The sequence below is a fragment of the Hippocampus guttulatus genome, chromosome 9 (assembly GCF_054856545.1).
Source record: "Hippocampus guttulatus isolate MCC_2025c chromosome 9, RoL_Hgut_1.0, whole genome shotgun sequence".
Classification (NCBI taxonomy): domain Eukaryota; kingdom Metazoa; phylum Chordata; class Actinopteri; order Syngnathiformes; family Syngnathidae; genus Hippocampus; species Hippocampus guttulatus.
The window spans coordinates 10,526,417-10,546,545 of record NC_141269.1 but is presented as its reverse complement, the minus strand read 5'-3'; the positions used below and the strand labels follow the sequence as shown (position 1 = coordinate 10,546,545).

General features: G+C 43.0%; 1 protein-coding gene across 5 annotated transcripts in view; it reads right to left on the bottom strand.

Annotated features, from left to right (window-relative positions):
- Positions 1-20,129, bottom strand: part of apbb2b (amyloid beta (A4) precursor protein-binding, family B, member 2b) — a 52,067-nt gene that overhangs the window by 21,401 nt on the left and 10,537 nt on the right. For 3 of the 5 annotated variants that reach the window (XR_015101855.1, XM_086120350.1, XM_086120352.1), the window contains exons 2-4: positions 15,508-15,609; positions 10,178-11,174; positions 2,809-3,056 (exon numbers count right to left, since the gene is read on the bottom strand). Coding sequence is in view for 4 of the 5 variants with exons in the window: in XM_086120350.1 (XP_085976476.1) it covers positions 2,809-3,056; positions 10,178-11,174; positions 15,508-15,546 (1,284 nt within the window). In the remaining variant the exon portion in view is untranslated. Of the gene's footprint in view, positions 1-2,808; positions 3,057-10,177; positions 11,175-13,959; positions 14,020-15,507; positions 15,610-20,129 lie in introns of all 5 variants that reach the window. The other 2 variants (XM_086120354.1, XM_086120351.1) reach the window with 2 other exon arrangements.

Sequence of the window (20,129 nt, the reverse complement as noted above, 5' to 3'; positions counted from 1 at the left end):
GCCTCCCTGGTAAGGTCTATTCAGGGGTGCTGGAGAGGAGGGTCCGTCAGGAAGTCGAGCCTCAGATTGAGGAGGAGCAGTGTGGTTTTCGTCCCGGCCGTGGAACAGTGGACCAGCTCTACACCCTTAGCAGGGTCCTCGAGGGTATGTGGGAATTCGCCCAACCAGTCTACATGTGTTTTGTGGACTTGGAGAAGGCGTTTGACCGTGTCCCTCGGGGAGTTCTGTGGGGGGTGCTTCGTGGGTATGGGGTACCGAACCCCCTGATACGGGCTATTCGGTCACTATACCACCGATGTCAGAGTTTGGTTCGCATTGCCGGCAGTAAGTCGGAATCGTTTCCAGTGAGGGTAGGACTCCGCCAAGGCTGCCCTTTGTCGCCGATTCTGTTCATAATCTTTATGGACAGAATTTCTAGGCGCAGCCGAAGCGTTGAGGGCGTCCGTTTTGGTGGCCTCAGTATTGCATCCCTGCTTTTTGCAGATGATGTGGTGCTGTTGGCTCCTTCAAACGGGGCTCTCCAACTCTCACTGGAGCGTTTCGCAGCTGAGTGTGAAGCGGTTGGGATGAAAATCAGCACCTCCAAATCTGAAACCATGGTCCTCAGTCGGAAAAGGGTGGAGTGCCCCCTCCGGGTCGGGGGAGAGATCTTGCCCCAAGTGGAGGAGTTTAAGTATCTTGGGGTCTTGTTCACGAGTGAGGGCAGGAGGGAGCGAGAGATCGACAGGCGGATCGGTGCAGCGTCTGCTGTGATGCGGACGTTGTATCGGTCTGTCGTGGTGAAGAAGGAGCTGAGCCAAAGGGCGAAGCTCTCAATTTACCGGTCGATCTACGTTCCAACCCTCATCTATGGTCACGAGCTATGGGTCGTGACCGAAAGAACGAGATCCCGGATACAAGCGGCCGAAATGAGTTTTCTCCGCAGGGTGTCCGGGCTCTCCCTTAGAGATAAGGTGAGAAGCTCGGTCATCCGGGAGGGGCTCAGAGTCGAGCCGCTTCTCCTCCACATCGAGAGGAGCCAGATGAGGTGGCTTGGGCATCTGATTCGGATGCCTCCTGAACGCCTCCCTGGTGAGGTGTTCCGGGCATGTCCCACCGGGAGGAGACCCCGGGGAAGACCCAGGACACGCTGGAGTGACTATGTCACCCAGCTGGCCTGGGAACGCCTCGGGATCCCCCGGGGAGAGCTGGAAGAAGTAGCTAGGGAGAGGGAAGTCTGGGCTTCCCTGCTAAAGCTGTTGCCCCCGCGACCCGGCCCCGGATAAGCGGTAGAAGATGGATGGATGGATGGATGGAAAAACCAGAGGCCATTCATTTACGAATATGATTGCATTTTAGTTTACATATTTAAATGTTCAGATATTAAGATTTTAATGAGGTAAAATAACATGCTTTTTCTCTCAAATATATTGTTATAATCATTTGTTTCAGATGTACTGTAATTATTTTCTGTATAAAAATTAATTTGGTGTCCAAAAAGTCTTTTTTCAAACTTGAGTCTTGAAAAAGAGGGGGTCTTCTTATAATCAGGGCCGTCTTATATTCGGGCCAATACGGTAAGACTGCACAATCATATACAATCATAACATAGTGGTCAGTTTTTGATCGACAAGGTCATATTTTATAATGTATTTAGGATTTTAGTGTAGAGTTGTGTAGACCTGCACTGCATAGAACTGAGAATCATTGAAAATATGTTGCCGCTCTAATCTATCGCCCACGAGTTGTGGGGAATAGAAGATGACCTTCTCTGCAAGTAGTTGAAGCCCCGTAAAAAAAAAAAAAATCGGAATTGCCTGTATAAATAGTTTAAAGTAGCCATAACTATACCACAAACTAATCGACCCAGAACACTTAAATATCATATAAAACTCATTTCACGAGATTCCCCTTAAAAATGGCTTATAGAGTGTTTGATTCAGCAAAGTGGCACCGGAAGTCACCGCTGCACAATCAAATAACACCAGTTGACAAGTACTAAACGGGACCTTTGTCATTTGTTAGCTTGAGCTCGGTTTAAGGGGTTAATGGCCACTCAGCAGCGCAAAACCATACACGAGGCAGAGACTCCATTATTTCCGCTAACCCCCCGAGCTAAATACACAAGCACTTACATGACCTACAAAAATCATCAGCCAAGAGAGTTGGCACAGACACACATACAACACAAATTACTAATTTTGCTCTTAGTCAGAGTCTGGCATCTTCGGGCAAAATAGAAAAATGACATCAACCTGAAAATATGTGCATTTATTTCATTTTTAAATTGCTCAATCCGTGAATCCGTCAAATCGCAAAAAGGTGGAGGTTTACCGTCATTAAATAAGGACTCCGAAATACAAGACCCAGCTCTCGGTAAGATGCGGTACAGTGACTTACAACCACCAGTCTCATCTATATAGAAGCACAATTAATAAAGCTCTTGCATTGGAGCTTAGATTGTGCTTGTATGCCTAATGTTATGAGTCATGAAAATATGATTTCACACATCCAAACATATTCTTTTGTATACTGTGGAAGAATGATGAATATCAGGAACTACTTTCAATTCACTGCATGCACAGTTGACTAATAGCTATCAGAAGCTAAAACTACGAGACAATAATTTTCCTCATGGCATTTTAATATTCCTCAAAGACCTATTCATTTTCTGCCCTGATTACTTTGCAATAAGCTTTAAACCACATTTGTCAGGTTTCCTCAAACCAGATGTTGATCATTACCTCAAGCACAAAAGAGAATTAAATGAGGGGTTTGTCCAAAACAAGGTTAACTTGGCATACATGTTTGCATTCTCCATTCTCTCACCTCTTGGTCAGGAGTGGGGGAGGGGCTGAGTGAACCAAGCGATTGTTTACGTGGTGTCGAGCATTTGTGGTCACCAGGTGCGTCGGGTTCTGTCTGTCCATGGGGTGTAAGGTGGGTAGCGGGTCGCTCCCATTGGGTAGCGCCCGTGGGAATGTGCCAGTAGTAGATACCCGCCATGTCTGTGATCTTTTTCCATCCAGGCGGCAGATCCGAGTCCGTTTGGAATGACTGCTCATTCCAGATATCTGCTGAAAAAAAGGACAGACGTTACCTAACAGAAATTAGGGTAAACAAGTCAATAAGCATAATGGTGGACAGGTGAAATTAGGTGATTTTCAAACACACATTTAAAGTTATTAAAGTTATAAACAGACTTTTTAAACATATTGTCAATGTATTTGAACACAAAAAAATAATTGTAAGTATAAAAAGTTCAGAAAATAATGTATGCATTGTAGCATCTGTGCATGTGCCTCTAAGAGGCGGGGCCTGGTGGGTTGAGATGTGACTAGGTGATGAGCTGTGGCCGACACCAGCTACTGTACGACTGTGCTTGAGTTTTGCTGCTGTGCTGGCAGTCAATAAATGACCAAAAAAAGGTGCATCAAGGATTGTGGTTTTCCTATCCCACATGAGAGTACTTTACAATCAATAAGTAAACTGTAAAAACACACAAGAAAAAAAAATAAGTATAACATGGGCATGAACAATGATTCACAATATAGCGGAGGACGGCAACAGACTCTCCCTTACACCTGCTTTAGTCATTTTTGGAAAAGTATTTTTACACACATTTATTGTATCATCTTATTGTATGCATTGGACTTTGCCTTAAGTTATTAGAAGTTATGTCTAACATTTGTGATGGGAATATTAGCTGTTTGTATTGCTAGCAAGAGCCATACTGAGACTGATTTCATGGTGGAAAAACTAACATGATGATGTTTCCAAGACGCCATTTGTATGTGCTTCTAGTAAAAGCAGAAAGCAGGCATAAGCTTGTTTTACAGAAGATTGCTGCTTGAAAACTTTTTCTTTATGCGCTCATAAGCTCTCACTTGTGCAGCATTTTTTTTCCCACCATCGGTGAAATCTGCCAAAATAAGCAAAAAGGAAATGACATCATTTTTGCAAACCTCAGCTTGAATGCGGCCCATGTGATGGCAGAGGACATCTGTTATTTTTATTTTTTGTTTGGTTTCTTTTTGGGATGGCCAACAAAGTTGTCTTGATTCATTGCAGATGTCAGAGCAGGCTGAGAATGTACGCTGCGATTTAAACATCTCAGTAGCATAAAGAGCGCATCTCCACAACGCGGAGCAGCTGGCTGATGTAATTTATTTGACAGCGACACATTTGGAGGAAATACAGCAGGTACCAAGATGACACAAACACCCACACTGACATAGTGTGGTGATGAAATGCAAACTTTAAATCACTCTTATAGCACCCACATCTCTTATAAAAGGTCTGTTCGTCGGAAAGTATCAAACAACATTTACACGTTCACAGCTGTTTATAGCATTATGGTGCTAGTGAACTTCGAGAAGATGGTTAAAAACGCCAAAAGGCGGCAATTCACTCACACACTCTCATCCAAGACTTTGTTTGTTACACCAATCAAATAGGATCCAACATAACTTCCATTCAATGTTTTTGTAGAGCAATGAGTAATATGATGTCAAATCGTTGTTAATTCAACAATACTTTTATCATTGTGGTTGTAGTTTGTAGATTTTTTCTCATTATTTTTCCTCATTTTGCTAAACAACCCAACTAAAATATTCTAAAGACCTCTGGATGATGCAGGGTAGTGACTGGGAGAATGAGAGACAGAGTGAGCAAGTAGGCAAAGGAGAATGAGCAAGAGAGCGAGAGAGAAAAACAGGAAATACAGAAAGAGAGAAAGCGAACGAGGGAAGGAGAGGGAGTGAGAGAGTGAGGAGAGAAAAACAGAGTGAGAGAGAAAGGGGGGGAGGAGAGGGAGCGAGAGAGTGAGAAAGAGTTAAAATAGAGAGCAAAGAGCAAGAGAGAGAGAGAGAAAAGAAGAGGGGAAGAGAGAGCAAGAGAGAGAGCGCGAGGGCAAGTGCAACAGAGAGCCTTTAATGTGCTGACCAAGCTGATGAAACGAAGCCTGAGGGGCCGTGTCCAAGACAGCAGGTGATATGTCATAGTGATGGCCTTAACAGGCTTGGGCTCGAATGAAATGTAGGCACTTGCTCGCACACAAACGGGTGTGTTCAGTTAAGTTCGCGTTGTTTAGCCAAAGAAATCACTCGAAGGCTTGAACACACACGATCTAGACACCATCTTCTGGCACTCTAGATCTTGCATTTGGACACTCATTCCATTTATCCTCTGTCTAGCTATCTAGTGTAAGATTCATGCTGGGGAAAAAAAGGTCATTTTAAAACTGTTCCCAGAATGTTGGAAGCATTGAATCGTCTAAAAGAGGGATGGTCAAGTTAAATGATTGAAGGGGGCATCTAAGACCATGCACTTCTTAACCAGACTTGGGACAAAAATGCCATTTTTAGTATGGACAAAATATGTGTATACAATACGTTGTTGTTATTTTTATTGAACCAATGAAAGTATGAATATATTCCAATGCTCAAATGTAAATATGAAAGCGCCATTATTCAAAAACAAAAGCTTTGACAACATTTTTCAGTGCAAAGGGTCGTCGAGCATAAAACAATTGATTTTTCCTCCTCAATTGTTGTGCAATGCATTTTCCATGTCATGGTAGTATTCATGATAATGAGACATAAGAAAACCCACTATTTTCAGTCAGGAATGACAGGATTGCCATATCATCAAGCTACCAATAACTGTACATTCACCAGTAAGGTAAAACATCATAGGAAAAACAAAAAATCAATTTCCAGAACTGCGACTTAATCCCACAATTTTGGTTTACGCCGTTTCCACTCAGTGGATTTGAACTTTTTTTTCTCTGTAGTGTTATGATGTACTCTAGCCAACCAGTTTTTTTTTCTCCTGATGTTATAGTCTTATTTGTGTGTACATGCAGAAATGCACACAAGCAAGTACGCACTTTCATGCACTACTAAAATTGCAGAGACCCCAACAAAGCCTTGGTTATAATTTGAACCCTAGTAATAACCCTGAAGAGTACTCAACAGCTCCTGATAAAATGACGGATGACCGACGACCTCGACATGTCTGTCGTATTCAATTATTCACTTCTCACTGCCCCGCCATAAGTTCTTCATCAAGGTCCTCTCCAAGTCTACTCAAATGCTCTTACAGATTTTTACAAGCACGAGCCTAATGGAAACTAAGGATGCTCAGAGAGGGAGACATGTGATCATCAACCATAAAAACACAGGCCTTGACTTTTTGTCCTCTGCCAAAAGAAGCTACCACCTTGTGCTGATTTGGATTCTGGAAAAGGGGGCTTGAGTAAAAGTAGGAGCTTCTGGTATTCGCCTACGGAAAGCAAAAATAGGTCAGAGCGTCAAAGTATAAGCGTCTGCAGAGAGGGTACTGGTGTGAGATGAGGTGACAAGTGGATGTGGATTAGGCATATAAACACTCAGAAGAGCAAGAGAGGGAGAGAGCAAATGAGAGAGAGAGAGAGAGAGAGAGAGAGAGATAGAGAATAGAATGTCAGAGACAGAAAGCTCCAACAGCCTTGGCTCGAAGGCTGCATCATGCTTCAAAGTTTGCACCGTCACCCTCGGGCAGCATCCCTTCATGTGGGTCATCACGGGATTTGAAGTCTGAGCATGACGCCACCGAGACTAATTGCGAGCATGCACCCGTGTTGCTCATACAAATATGCGCTCTTTCCATTTAGCCACATTAGCTACAGTTAGCATGCAGCCAGCTCTGTGGCGAGTTGAGTGTAAGGGGCAAGGGAGAGCTTGTGTCGCAAAACTGAAAAAAATAAAAATATAAATACACACACACGTTATGTTGGGTCACAGCGAACACACAGACACACACAGAAACCAACTGCATTAATCCCATCAATACATACTTAATACCAGGAGCACACACACAAACAGCAGGCATTCAGAAAACTGCCTTGGTAATAAAACTTGGACTCCCATTCACTCACTGACACACATGCACGGCTCAAACTAGCCCACAGTCGCAGAGAGACCGAGAAACACACCTACCCTCATAATTGACAATGACAATGGCAAGCATGTAGTCTTTCCCCAGCATCATACTGTGGTTTGCCAGCTGCCTTGTACGGCATGAAAACCCAGAGCTGTTGCCAAACACACACACAACCTCAGACAGAGAGGAGAGAGGACAGCGGTGGGGGGGGGGCAGTGCAAGAGAGGGGGTGACGAGGACTGGAGAGGCGAGGGAGGGAGAACACGACGAAAGGGGGGAGCGAAACCAACAAGAGAGATGGCAAGAGATGGAGCTGACAGTATGTTTCAGTTTGCCCAGCGCGCACACACGAACAATCCCAACTCTGCTCCAACATCTGTCTTACTCATCCTCATGAAATATTGATTGCAAAAGTCTTCACCTCACACGGTTGCCCTCGGAACCCTCAGGTCATCGTTCATGCTCATCGAGGTTGAGGAGCAGTGACGAAGATTACAATCTGTCTGTTGAAGTCATCGCGGTTTACGAAGGCAGTAAAACCAAACATTCAATTCTCTTGGCAGTGTCATAGAGTGTTTTCAGACCTCTTGTTAAACCATGCATGACTGTGTGTGTCCGTGTGTGTGTGCGCGCACGCGCGTGTTTGTGCTTGTGTGTTTTGGCTCCCTAGTGCAAAGCGCTGTCATACAGCCCCTAGAAGCCGCAACATCCCGAGAGGAATCTGACACACACCTGGGAAAATAACACTGTTTTTTCAGCCTCACACACAGCCAGATGGGATGTACGGACAACTGTGAGTTAAATGTCAATAAATTCAAGAAAAATATTCTTCAGAAAACAATCCGGAAGATGATGACTTTTGACGAGTACAACACCGTTTCTCCATTGCTTTCAATTCCATCAACTTGACACATATTGAGCTCATATTTCCATCCATCCATTCATTATGTGAACCATTTACCAAAAGATCGAATGACATTTCAAGAAAAATGTAAAGAAATAAACAGTATCTTACTCAGATTACTAAAAGAATATACAATGCAAGAAAAAATGCTTTATAGATGAATTATGGGAAGAAAGCATAGTTTTCAAACTGCATTTGAAAACATTCACACTTGGTGTGAGCAAAAAAGAGATCCTTGACGAAATGGAATCCATTTTTCTGGGTGAGCATAGTGGTAATTTGACTGACATTTGACAGCTGAGCAGGGTCTTTTCTCCTCACAGTGTTTGACAGCGGAGAGAATAGTTTGATTTTTCACCATTTTAAGGACCCATTTCACATACAGTACTTGTTTTTTTTTTAAACATTCAAATTTTGTGGGGTTGTTCTCTTTAGTGTGTCAAAGGAATATTCACCATTCCTTATAGCGTTTTAATGCAGCATATAAAGTATGTTCCTGTTATAAGCAGTTACTCAGCACCCCACGGCGTCACAAAATTTTGTGGTTCACTAGAATGCAAAAGAATCCACCGAGGCACCAGAGGGTAAGATGAGAGGCATTGTGGGGGAAATTAAACAGCACGTTGGCCTCATAACTCAGAAAGGCTGACAGCTTGGTGTACTGCTGCACTCATGTCACAGGCCACTAACAAATAGATGGATGGGATCGACAACAATAAGAGTCTTTTAAAGGCCCAACTGACATGAGCGGCAAGATTTTTTTCCACAACGCTAACAAACACGAGCGGACGGCAAGAAATCATCATGTAGCTCACGTGATGCAATCAAAACTTTCAATTACAGTTCCCCTCATTAATTTCATCAATTAAATGTGCACTATGGATGGGCAGCCTAATTAGTTAATCAATAAATTGATCATTAAGAAGGTTATGTGGAATTGGTTGGGGAAAATTGTAAGGTAAAATGGATTTAGCTGAAAGCGGGAGAGGCTCTGTAGATTCAGTTTGCTCGTGTCTAAAACACAATAAACAACATGATATCCGCTACATTTTTATTGTGTTATTGCTGTATTATTAGATCGAACGACGTCCAAGCAGAACGTCAAAATGGCCTCAGGGCAGCGCTGTATTGTGCTCAAAACAACACAGGCATGGAGGTCAGAACATTCAGAGAGATTAGAAAATGAATTGAAAATAAATGAAAACTGTAAAAATAATAATAATAAAAATAAGAAATAAAATAAAAATAATAATAATAATAAAAGGTTTGATTATCAAGTCATGGGAAATTTAGTAAACAGCCATCACTTCGGGATTAAGGATTAAATTATCTGATTATCTCTTGAACAAGGTGAAGCATCTTGATGTGTTATCAATCAAAGGTCAGTCAGGTTCATTGTCAGTGGAGGGCTGCTGACTAGCTATCAATCTAACTCGACATAGATCAAGCCTGCTTAATCAACTAGCATTCAAAGTAGAGTTCAATGTCTTGCTTGCTTTCGTTGAAAGAAAAAAAAATCCACCATAAAGGAGTTGTCAAGGACCATGGAGCTAATGATCTGAGCACTGACCTGAGTTACTGCTGTCATCATGGGTCAGAAATACTTTGCCGCCAATATCAAGATCAATAAATTCCCAAAGGTTTGAAGAAAGAGTGAACTGGCAAAATAGGTCTACTGATATTCCAGCTGTGGTAAAATCCTTACCAAAATGGGCGATAAAGAGCAACTTTTGAAATGAATTCCTACAAGGCGAACAAAAGCGGTGCACACAAAGCCAAATTGCAACTCAAGAATTTGGGCCTCAGCAACTTATTTCTTTAAAAAAAAAAGTAGTTGTATAATTAGACGTTAAGAATTAAGGTAAGTGATTTACTGAGACCCATTCCGGGCCTCTCGCTCAAAGTCAGCTGGTATAGCTCACCTGTGACCTTAATAAAGACAAGAGGTATTATAAAAAAAAGGATGAATTAAGATGTGAGGATTATCAGGATCTAAAATTAGTCATCTCTCAGGAATATAAAACAAAACGTATGTGGCAATTGAGAAAAAAGGCAACGAGAGATTAAGCTTGCTCCAAATTGAACTCATGACTGGACTGCATGCAGACATGCACAGGGAGCGGGATGCAGATTGAAACAGTCCGCAGTCTAAATGGTTAAACACCCATGAGGCTATGGAAGAATTTGCTGTCCCAGAGGGATTGTGGGGGATTTCCTGCAGACTGGAGTTTTTATTATTCCGTTTCAGCAATGCCCCAAATTGGGCATATGTGCACAAATAAAGTCCCCATAAACGGATGAACGGCACAGGGATCGTTAAACCAAAGCAAACCTCCAAAGACAGAAGTCTACATCAAAAGATGTGTTTACCTGTCACCTCGGGGGAGTTGCTCTCCTGGGACAAAGTGGTCCAACTCAACTCTTCATCACTGGGGTTCAAATTCTGGATACGGTTCAGAGCGCAGTCCGTCTTTGCACCTGTCCTTCTGTCTTTCTTAGTCTCTGGAGAGGATGAGGAAGAGGAGGAGCAGGAAGCCACCAAGAGTAGGGGTGTGTCCTCTGGACTGGCCTGTCTGGGTGGGAAAGGTGGAGGGGGCACACGGAGGTCCTTAGAGTGGAGGTCTGAGATGATCTCCAGAGCGGGCGAGGTAATCAAGGGAGACTCGCTCTTGGTCAACAATAGCGCTTTCTTCTCTTCATCTTGATGTTCCTCCGCCACCTCATCGTCCTCAGCCTTCATCAGGGACTTTAGTTCCTTCTCCAAAAGGATGTTGATGTCGCTTTGCTCCGCGTGAATGTTGAAGTCATAAACAATCTCTCCCGAGTTGCCGTTGAGTTTGAAATCGACGGCTGTGTTCACCTTGCAGCCGCTCTCTGATTCTGACCTTTGTTCCGACTCGGGGTCAGAGTTACCGTTTGGGTGCAGCTCGGCAACAACCTCCACATGACCTTCAGGCTCCTCGGGTGTCTTAACACTCGGATCCTCAGTCAGGATTTCTGAATTGCCATCAAGGTCGCTTACCTTGAGGTCTGTAGTATTTTTATTGTGATCCTGTCCAGCTTTACGGAGCTGGTTGACTCCGTTCTTGGCCACCTTGGGATTGTTGGGGGTCACCAGTTGTGAAGGTGATGACGAGGGTGATGACGAAGCTGGCACCACCTCCCCGAGGCCCATGGCAGTCTGGATATTTGTGAGGGCATATTTTTTGCGACACTTGGGCGGCGTGGATGAGCCTTGTGTGATGACATCACTGCTGAGGAGCTGGTTGTGGGAGGAGCGCAGGCTGAGCGACGTTGGAGGTTTGGCAGAGGGGCCATTGCGATTGGTCACGTCTACTGACATCATCGTGGCAGTCAGATCGATCCACTGAAAGAGAAAGGACGCCAAAAATAAATGCACTCGAAGAAACAACTGCGATGGCTGAAACATTTGCTACTTTTGTCCGTTCAGATCCAATTAGTATTACGACGCAAAGACTTCAGTATTTGATGGGTTTTTCCAAAGTAAATCGCAAATGAAGTCTAATCCGGTGCAAATCAAACAGAATTTTGGTTTGTCAATGAATCTTTCCTGCATAAATTGAGCAACTTTTCAAATCAAGATTTGTTTTCTTTTGAATGATCACCGGTCATTTTTATTTGGGGTATTTTACTTTCCAACATCAAAGTGAGAAAGGTCATGAAAGAGCGGTGGGAAATTTCTTCAACTCTTGACTTCTCCCGATGCTGAATGCAAACATCAACTTCTAAGCGCCTAATCTCAGGTCGAGGGGAACTGACTGTGTGTATTTTTGTAATCTGGGTTCTCTGCATGGTATGCAAAGCAAATACATATCAAATAGAGTGCGAGTTGTGTTTCCCAGTCCCCACGGATTATAAAAAGTATTAAAACAACTGAGGGGGGAAAATATGTTCATTACCCGTGTGCGTGTGAAAGACCCTCTCAATTTCATCTAAACTACATCTCAAAATATAAAGTCTTCCTGCAACTGGAAGATTATCTATTCATTAAAACAATCCATGTTGATCTATTGTATCAAAAACTCGAGGCAAGAAGTTGCACACTAATAAATAAAATGAATGGAAACATGACCTCTTTGACAGAGTAATAAATCCAGCGGATACTGCGGGGAATAGTGTCGAAGTCTCTTGCATTAGGTGTTGCCGCTCAAGTTTAAGGGGTCGCCAAGTTCGTAAACCTGCTGGGACGAGTAATGTGCACCAGTAGGTGTTTTAAAACCCATAAATTGTTGAGACTCTGCAACAAAATAAGCAGTTTGGGGAGTAATGCACAACAAAAGTAACATCCTTCCATAAATACAGCGTGTCTTTTTCTAGAAACTCCAAAGTAAAGTAGACATAGGGCAACCCATTACAGATCAGAGACTGTCATATTGTAGAATGAGGTGTGTCAGAAGAGCTCCAGGACTAGAACCACACAAACTATATTTTAAACCAAACGATAGACTCAAGGTTTTTCCCTTCTAAGTAATCCCCTGGTATTTAACTCATTCAGTACCAGCCAATTCTGGACAAAGTCTGAAAAGACGTTTAAAAACGTCTTTGGGAGTGAATGAGTTAATACACTTTCCAGGCTAACCCTGCCACACCTGTATGCACTTCTGGAAGGATTCTTCCGGGATCCTCCGCAGCTCGATCCTCACAGCCAAGTTGATGTCATCTTGATGACTTCCTTGAGGTTGGGCAAGATGGACATATCACATGGAGCCATGTCGGACAAGTACGGGAAGGTTGCTCCAGCATGGCAAAGGTCTTCTTGGCCAGGAAGTGTCCGATGCTCCGTGCATTACGAGCAGGCTCGCTATCATAATGAAGCAGCCACGAGTGGGCATGCCAAAACTGTCGTCTCTATGCGTGCAGTGAACAAAGCGATAGCTGAAGGATGGCTTTGTAGACTTACTGATTGATCTTCTGGTCCATAATGATGGGGTAAATTCGTAATTGGTGTCAAAATCATATCTTTTGTGACATCAGTCCTGGAACCTTTCTGACACACCTCATGACTCCAATTACGTTCAGATGCAATAATGCAGCTATCCATTTGCTAATCCGCTTATCCTCTTGAGGGTCGCAGGCGTGCTGGAGCCTATCCTGTCTTCAGGCATTAGGCGGGGTACAACCTTGAACTGGTTGCCAGTAAATCCCAGCTCACACAGACGAAGAATCATTCACGCTCACAACCACACCTCGAGACAATCTTAAGAGTGTTTCATGAAATTGCCATGCATGTTTTTGGAATATGGGAGGAAACCGGAGTACCCAGAGAAAACCCACGCAGGTATGGGGAGAACATGCAAACTCCACACCACCGTGCCGCCCTAATAATGCATTGCAGTGTAAAATTCTTTAAAAAAAAAAAGAAAAAAGTCATGTTTCATGTGGGGCAGTACAATGGATGACTGATAAGCACGCCGGCCTTACAATACAGAAGTGCAGGATTCAATTCCAGCTGCGGCCTTCCTGTGTGGAGCTGGCATGTTCTCCCCATGCCTGCGTGGGTTTTCTACGGGTACTCCCGTTTCCGCCCACATTAATGGAGCACTCTAAATTGTCTCTAGGTGTGAGTGTGAGCGCGGATGGTTGTTCGTCTCTGTGTGCCTTGCGATTGGCTGGCAACCAGTTAAGGGTGTACCCCGCCTATTGCCCAAAGACAGCTGGGTTAGGCTCCAGCACACGCATGACCCATGTGAGGATAAACAGATTAAGAAAAAGATGGATGGATGTTTAATGTGCAGGAAAACAAAATTAGTATGCACTGAAGAGTTCAATGTGTCAGGAATAATTACAGCAGCAGAGAAATCAAGATTTCTTATTATGTGTCGGTCAGCACTGAATTGCAAGGTTTGAGATTTATTTGCCCAAGATTAAATAGAGAATGGTGCTCAACCCCAAAGTTCAACTGCTCATCGGGACATTGACTCTTTTTGTAAGTTGTCTCAGTAAGTGTGGATGTACTTTCACCCTACACCCTCGAGCTGAATCGTTATCTGTATACTTAAACATTGAGCGGTGGGGGTGCAAGCCTGAAGGTCCTCATTTCATTTAAATCCCTAACACAAACATAGCATGCATGAAACCATGTGTGCCGGTGTATGTCTGTGTGTGCATGCGTGTGCGTCTATCTTTTGTACCTGACAGGAGGTCAGTCATAGAGCATGCGCTGGTTACGGTTCAGGGTTCAGCACACTCAGCTGCACATATGAACACCACCGAGGAGGGGAAAAAAAAAAAAAGCAAAGGAGGAATGATCAGTAGAAGAATGTGAAAAATGTCAAGTCTCAGGGACCCCTCAGGGACCAAATTCATCAGCAGGCTCCGATGGAAAAGGCACAGCTGTTCTTAACACCACATTTAAAAACGTAGAGGATGAAGTACCAATCAATCCAAGGTGACCTCTTTGCATCACTATTCAGCATATTGTGCACAATAAATTCAGATGTGTGACCGAATGTCAAGTTTCTCCCTTAAAGCAAAACCGTGCATCGTATTGCAGAATAAAAACAGAGGCTGGTATTTACCAAAAAGTAAGGAATCTTTTGATTTGTTTCCTCTCGGCCCTAGAGAGTCTGGGGACATTCCTAACATTGTGTGGTGTAATGGTCATTTGAGCCACTTTGGTAAATACAAATCAATAGCTGTAAATGTGCATTTGTGGACATGTTCAGTAAGATTAGTTCATTTGTAATTGTTAGTTACTATTGGCCCTATGTTGATTAAGGAAGGAGGTAGCACATGGCTTGGGGACCAGAAGATTGGTTTTAATACTGCTCTGAATCCCAACACATGCAGACATGTGGACCACACACTTACATACCACGAAATGGTTAGATTGCAAATGCTTCCTGAGCACCTCCAAAGTCCCCAAATGTTCAAGCTAACGACACAGCTGCATAACCACTTCTTTGTCCTTTCCCTACAATTTGGCAAAGTATTGCTCGTGTATTTCTCTGGCACTAACGAAACAATTTTCCTTGCGGGAAGTAATAAAAAGTCATACTTACAAATAAAGAAAAAAAAGACAAAGTCTTCTGAGCACCGGAATGAAATGATTTTGTATCCCCAAAGAGGGCACAATGCTGAATCACTATTCAATGTCACTAAGTGGAGTACTGACCTCCACCAAGGATTAAGGATCGCTGGTTTCAAGTTAATGGAGGACGATGAACTGAAGGGTAGCGCGATTATATTTCTGCACGGTTATGCTACATTCATTGAACATGAATAAATTCCTGTATCTATAGCTTTAACCCTAAATTGATTGGGTAATTCAAGTTCTCTTTATGCACCAGCCCAACAAATGTTCATGAAAATCTGTAATGCATTTCTGTCCAAGCCTGCATTAAGTGTTCTAAAATGACTGCTGTGAAAGAAAAAAAATAGAAAGAAAAGTTGGATAATGGCCTAAAACCTTTCCAAAGGACTGTATAGGTTTAACATCAACAAATCTTGTTTACATCTAATCAGCATGAGTCATGAAATAAGCATCATACAGTCATTTTAGTCCCTATGTCTCCTCTATTTGCTTCTTCAATGAGGCTGTTGGCTGGAGGAAGGGGCCCAATGTCTCCCAATTGTCTGTTGACGTATACTTAAGATGTATTTTTTTTTCAGTGACTGATAGTTCCCAAGTAAATGCTTCAACCGTATATTCAAAATATTCCAACATTTGCTGTACTTACCAGTGGTCGAGCATTATGCAAAATATAGATGGAGCACATCCATGCCGGTAGTCAGTTTCTCTCTTCATCCAATCACGACGACCAAAGCGAGGCAGTGGCGTCCTGAGGGAGGGACAAACATAAAAACGGGATTTATGAGCAAGCGAGAAAGAGGGAGGAGGGAGGTGACTGAAAAAGGAGAGACAGAGAGGACTGCAGGACACCGGAGGGACAAATAAAGATGCATTAATTATTCACAGCCGCGATCAAACATTAATATGCGTGTGTTTGCGTGTGGCTGTGTGAACGAAAAACAAGGCTCGTTTATGTATAAAGCGCAGTGTGTCTGTCTTTGCTGCAGAGCCTTCACTGACTGGAACTAGCATAAACTTGATGTCACGGGAGGATTGTGAACTCAGCCCCTCCCACCACCAGCGCAATGCTTCCTAACAATCAACACAGCATAGTGCAGACTACACTTAACCCGCATTTCTAACAACACCAACGTACTATTTGAATGGACTGTAAAAATCTCCACATAAGAAGCCAGTGTTGATATAAAAAGTAATGGAAGCTAAAAAAAATAAATAAATTTGACCCCATCTAAAAGTTATGTGGTATCACAGGAAGCACAGATTTTACAAATGTTTACTTGCATAATGCTTCGTTACATCTTACATATTTTGCCAACTAATTACTGTATTAAATTTAGTCCAACCCAAAAAACTAAATGCAGGTTCTCAGCATGAAGACTCACACAGTGCTAAGACATCTTTTTTTCTTGCCGGTATTTTTAAAAAATCTCTGTTGCGTAATAACAGAGTTCAATTCTTTCTTAAAAATATCATCATCAACCAACCTAAGGATGAGGGAAAAAAGCTCTGTTTGATCAAAAGCAGAAACTAGGGAGAGGCATTACCCATTAACTGCACAATAAGAATCCGGTCGATTGTGTGGAGTGCTGATTAAATGCCTCTTGGATAAACTGAAAAAAAAAATGGACTGCACTACTTTGTTGCAACCAGTAGCTGTGCTGTTGATGTAGTCTCTAGTTTGCCATACAAAGAAGTCCCAACATGATGTCAGCGATGGGCACTAGGAGTCAGTCGCACTCTAAAGGCAATCTCAACTCTTCAAATAACCAACCATGCGTCCTTTTAAAACGTGGGAGGAAGCCAGAGCTCCTAGGGAAAACCCATGAGCGCACAAGGAGAACAAGCAAACTCCACATTACAGGGACAGAGCCAAGATTCAAACCTCGAACCACATAACCGCTTCATGATAGGTGAAACTAGGCCACATAGTACCATAGTTTCCCCACACCATGAAAAATATCTACTAGATTCATAATCGCCATTGGCAATGCTGTATATGACGTGTTTCTCATATAAATGCTCCGATACCAAACACTGATACCACATGACCAGCCTGACATCTATTTTCCGGGTAGGAGCCTTGTCACCAGTATGGAGATACTTAAAGTAAGCAAGCACAGACAACAACACTTTTAGGCGACGGGCCGGGTAACATGTTGCGGTGTACCATGTTGAGTAATGACATGTAAGCGAGGATGTATTGTATTGTATGATTGTAGTCTCTTATTGGATAAAGAAACATGCAAGAGCAGTGGAACAGAAACTCGAGAATGTCATCGCATGTTTGTAACAGTTCTATTTTGTTTTATAGCCTAGTTCCAAAACTATATTTTCATTCACTGTGACACCCACTGAGCATATGCAGGAAGAATGCATTTGGCTGCATGTCATTCCAGTATAACAGAGTGTCATGGAATAAACTTTCGCTTTGTTTTTCACATGAAGCCACAGGCAGAAACCATTTCCCAGCCACAAAGTTTCAAATTACCCAGATGTGGCCATTAAAATAGGAGTTACAAAAGATTGAATGACGAATTTCAAGGGTTATGTAATATTTTTGCACACAAACAACTGGACCGTGCTTCCTATGGTACTGGTCTCTTTGTCAATGGTATTTAGGGCTATTCGATCATCAATTGAAGTGTGGGTGAGAAAAGCACATGGTCAAAATTTCTACGGACACAAACAGATGAGGAAAATCGGTGTTTTCAGCATTCACACGTGAAAAATAAAACTAGAACGCTTCGCTAGTACCTCAAGATATTTTTAACAATCTACCATCAAGTAGCAAAGTCCAAAGCCGGTTGTACAGTGAACTCAAAGTATGTTCACTCATGGTCAACTCATTCGGTACATCTGATCTTCATGGATTTGATGAGATCCATCACTGCTTCAACTCTTCAGTTGGAGCTCCGGAGAGTGCACAGCTGTAGCGCAAGCCAATGAGAGTTAGTGCACAAGGGAAACATCATTGAAATATTGGCATTCAAACCAAAATTGCATTCTGGGACTTAAATTACAAGGCACGTGTGGTCTTTTGGATCCTGCTACAACAGGTCTGCATACCATAAGTGTGTGAGAACATACAAGTACATAATGTTTTATAGGGGAAGTCTGCACAACAATAAGCATTAAACATTTCCAAGCATATATTGCTCCTAACCCAAGGTTACGGCTCTGATGTGAGACTCCAGCCCTTTAAACAAATAAACATGACTGGCGGCAGTGATGTGCTTCCTGTAGCGAGAACCTAAAAGGAGGGAATCAAAACAGTGCACACTTGGCAGACTTTTATAAACAAGATTCATCTGCCAGAACACCAAAGCTGAACGAATATTTTAGTTTCAGAAGAAAAACTACGAAGGCACTGATCAAGTGCAGATCTCTGTTAAGGTTTAACAGTTCTAAGCTTGTGCTTGATTGAAAAATGATAGTGCAGGCCAATAGTGCCCCAGTGCATTCCTGTAAGTTCCAGTAATACGCACATAGCAAGGCGAGCGCCACACACAGCAGACTTTTTTTCACCACTGCTCCATCAGCTGGATGTGGTGAGCGCTGCCCACACTTGGACCCAAATAGATGACAACAAACATTTCAATACATGTTGAGATCCCCCCCATTTAAGATCAATCTTCACCTGACCTTGAATGGATATATTTTTTTACACGAGCCATGACACTGCTCAGTTTCATATTGATAGTTTTTAACGTAAATCCTGTTAACATCCTTACCGTGTGCGTTTGTGTTGGCCTTGTGAATCTGCACCATGAGTTTGCTTCCTAGTTGGCTAACATGCAGAGAACCACATTCGGTGCCTTTGGTTTGCTGGTCTCCTCAATTGACGACCTTGTGAACAGTAAACATGACCAACTTAAGCTATCACTCATCGTTATAAACTTTCTGGTTCATGAGAACAATGAGGTGCTTCAAGTGTCTTCAAAGAGCAATGAAATGCTTCACCAAATCCTTAGTCAGCGTGACATGTTCCGTGCTAATAGTGATGGACTGATTCAGGACGCATGGCAATATCTTCAGCTAGCCATTTTACAGTTTCAATAGCTGTAGTTCCATGTACCATGCAGATATTTAAACTGCTATGTGCTTTATGTGACTAATTGGAGTCTTTGCTGCTATGTATAAAAGACACGCAAGTTCAACACTTTAAATTTAAGGCTGAACGTTTGCACTTTGTGGTGAAAGTCCAAATCCAGAGTGCTGAAATGTGAAGTGAAACCGACTAAACACTAACAGATTCCTCTATATTTTCCACATCATGTCTGCAGCTTTTAAAAACAGACCAAAATGAAAAATCCAAAAAGACGCTTCCACAACCGGGTGGAGTGACAGTGGTGCATCAGCAAATCAGCATTTCCGCTCTCAAACTGTAACTTTTAGCCCGCTTTTTAGTAGGCCGTGCTGTGGATAAAGGGGGTCTTGGTGTAATTACAGGGCCCCACTGTGGGCATCCAACCGCTGGCACTCAAACACAAACAAGCGTTTCAAATATGAGGGTGACGCGTAAGCACATGCACGCACGCACACATGCACGCAGACTTCCAAATGGTTAAATATGCAGGCAAAGCTCAGGCAGCCACATGGGGGAGGAGTGGTAATCAGATCCAGATTGTGTCATAGCAAAGACTGACTCCTGACCCATCCGCCGAGCCTGCAAGTGTCTGCTGTTGTTTGTGCGTGTGCAAATGTCGCAAGTCAGTTGGGGGGTCCAGCTCACGCATGAATGAAGGCAACAGCTGCAACATGACCAACCCAGCCCCCCATTTTCATTTTACATGTGTGCAGAGGATAGCCACTGACGTTTACCACACAGTGAAATGAGCTTTTAGATCTAAAGAGCTTGTAGATTGCTGCCAGCAGTTTGATCGGCCTCTCATCCATCCTTCCTTCTTTCCTTCCTTCTTTACTTCCTGCCCTTCCCTCTCAAGGTTTCTCGTGATTCCAGTTCTCCCGCTGATCCCAACAGGCTATAAACTCAAACCCTTTGTCCACAACAGAATTGCTTTCCTTTCTCATTAAAAGTGAAGGTCTGTAAACTCTCATAAAACCACCCATTTCTCTCTACAGCCCTAATTTACAATCTCGCTGCTGCTGCCAGCCACCCCCCCCCCCCCCCCCGCAACTCGTGACAAAGCCCATCTGCTACCAAAGAGATGGACAAGAAAGCAAAACTGAGCAGGAAGCAGGCCAGGACATAAAAGTCCAAACTGACAAATTTCTGTGTGCAGGCAAACCACGCAGCTTCCAAAAATA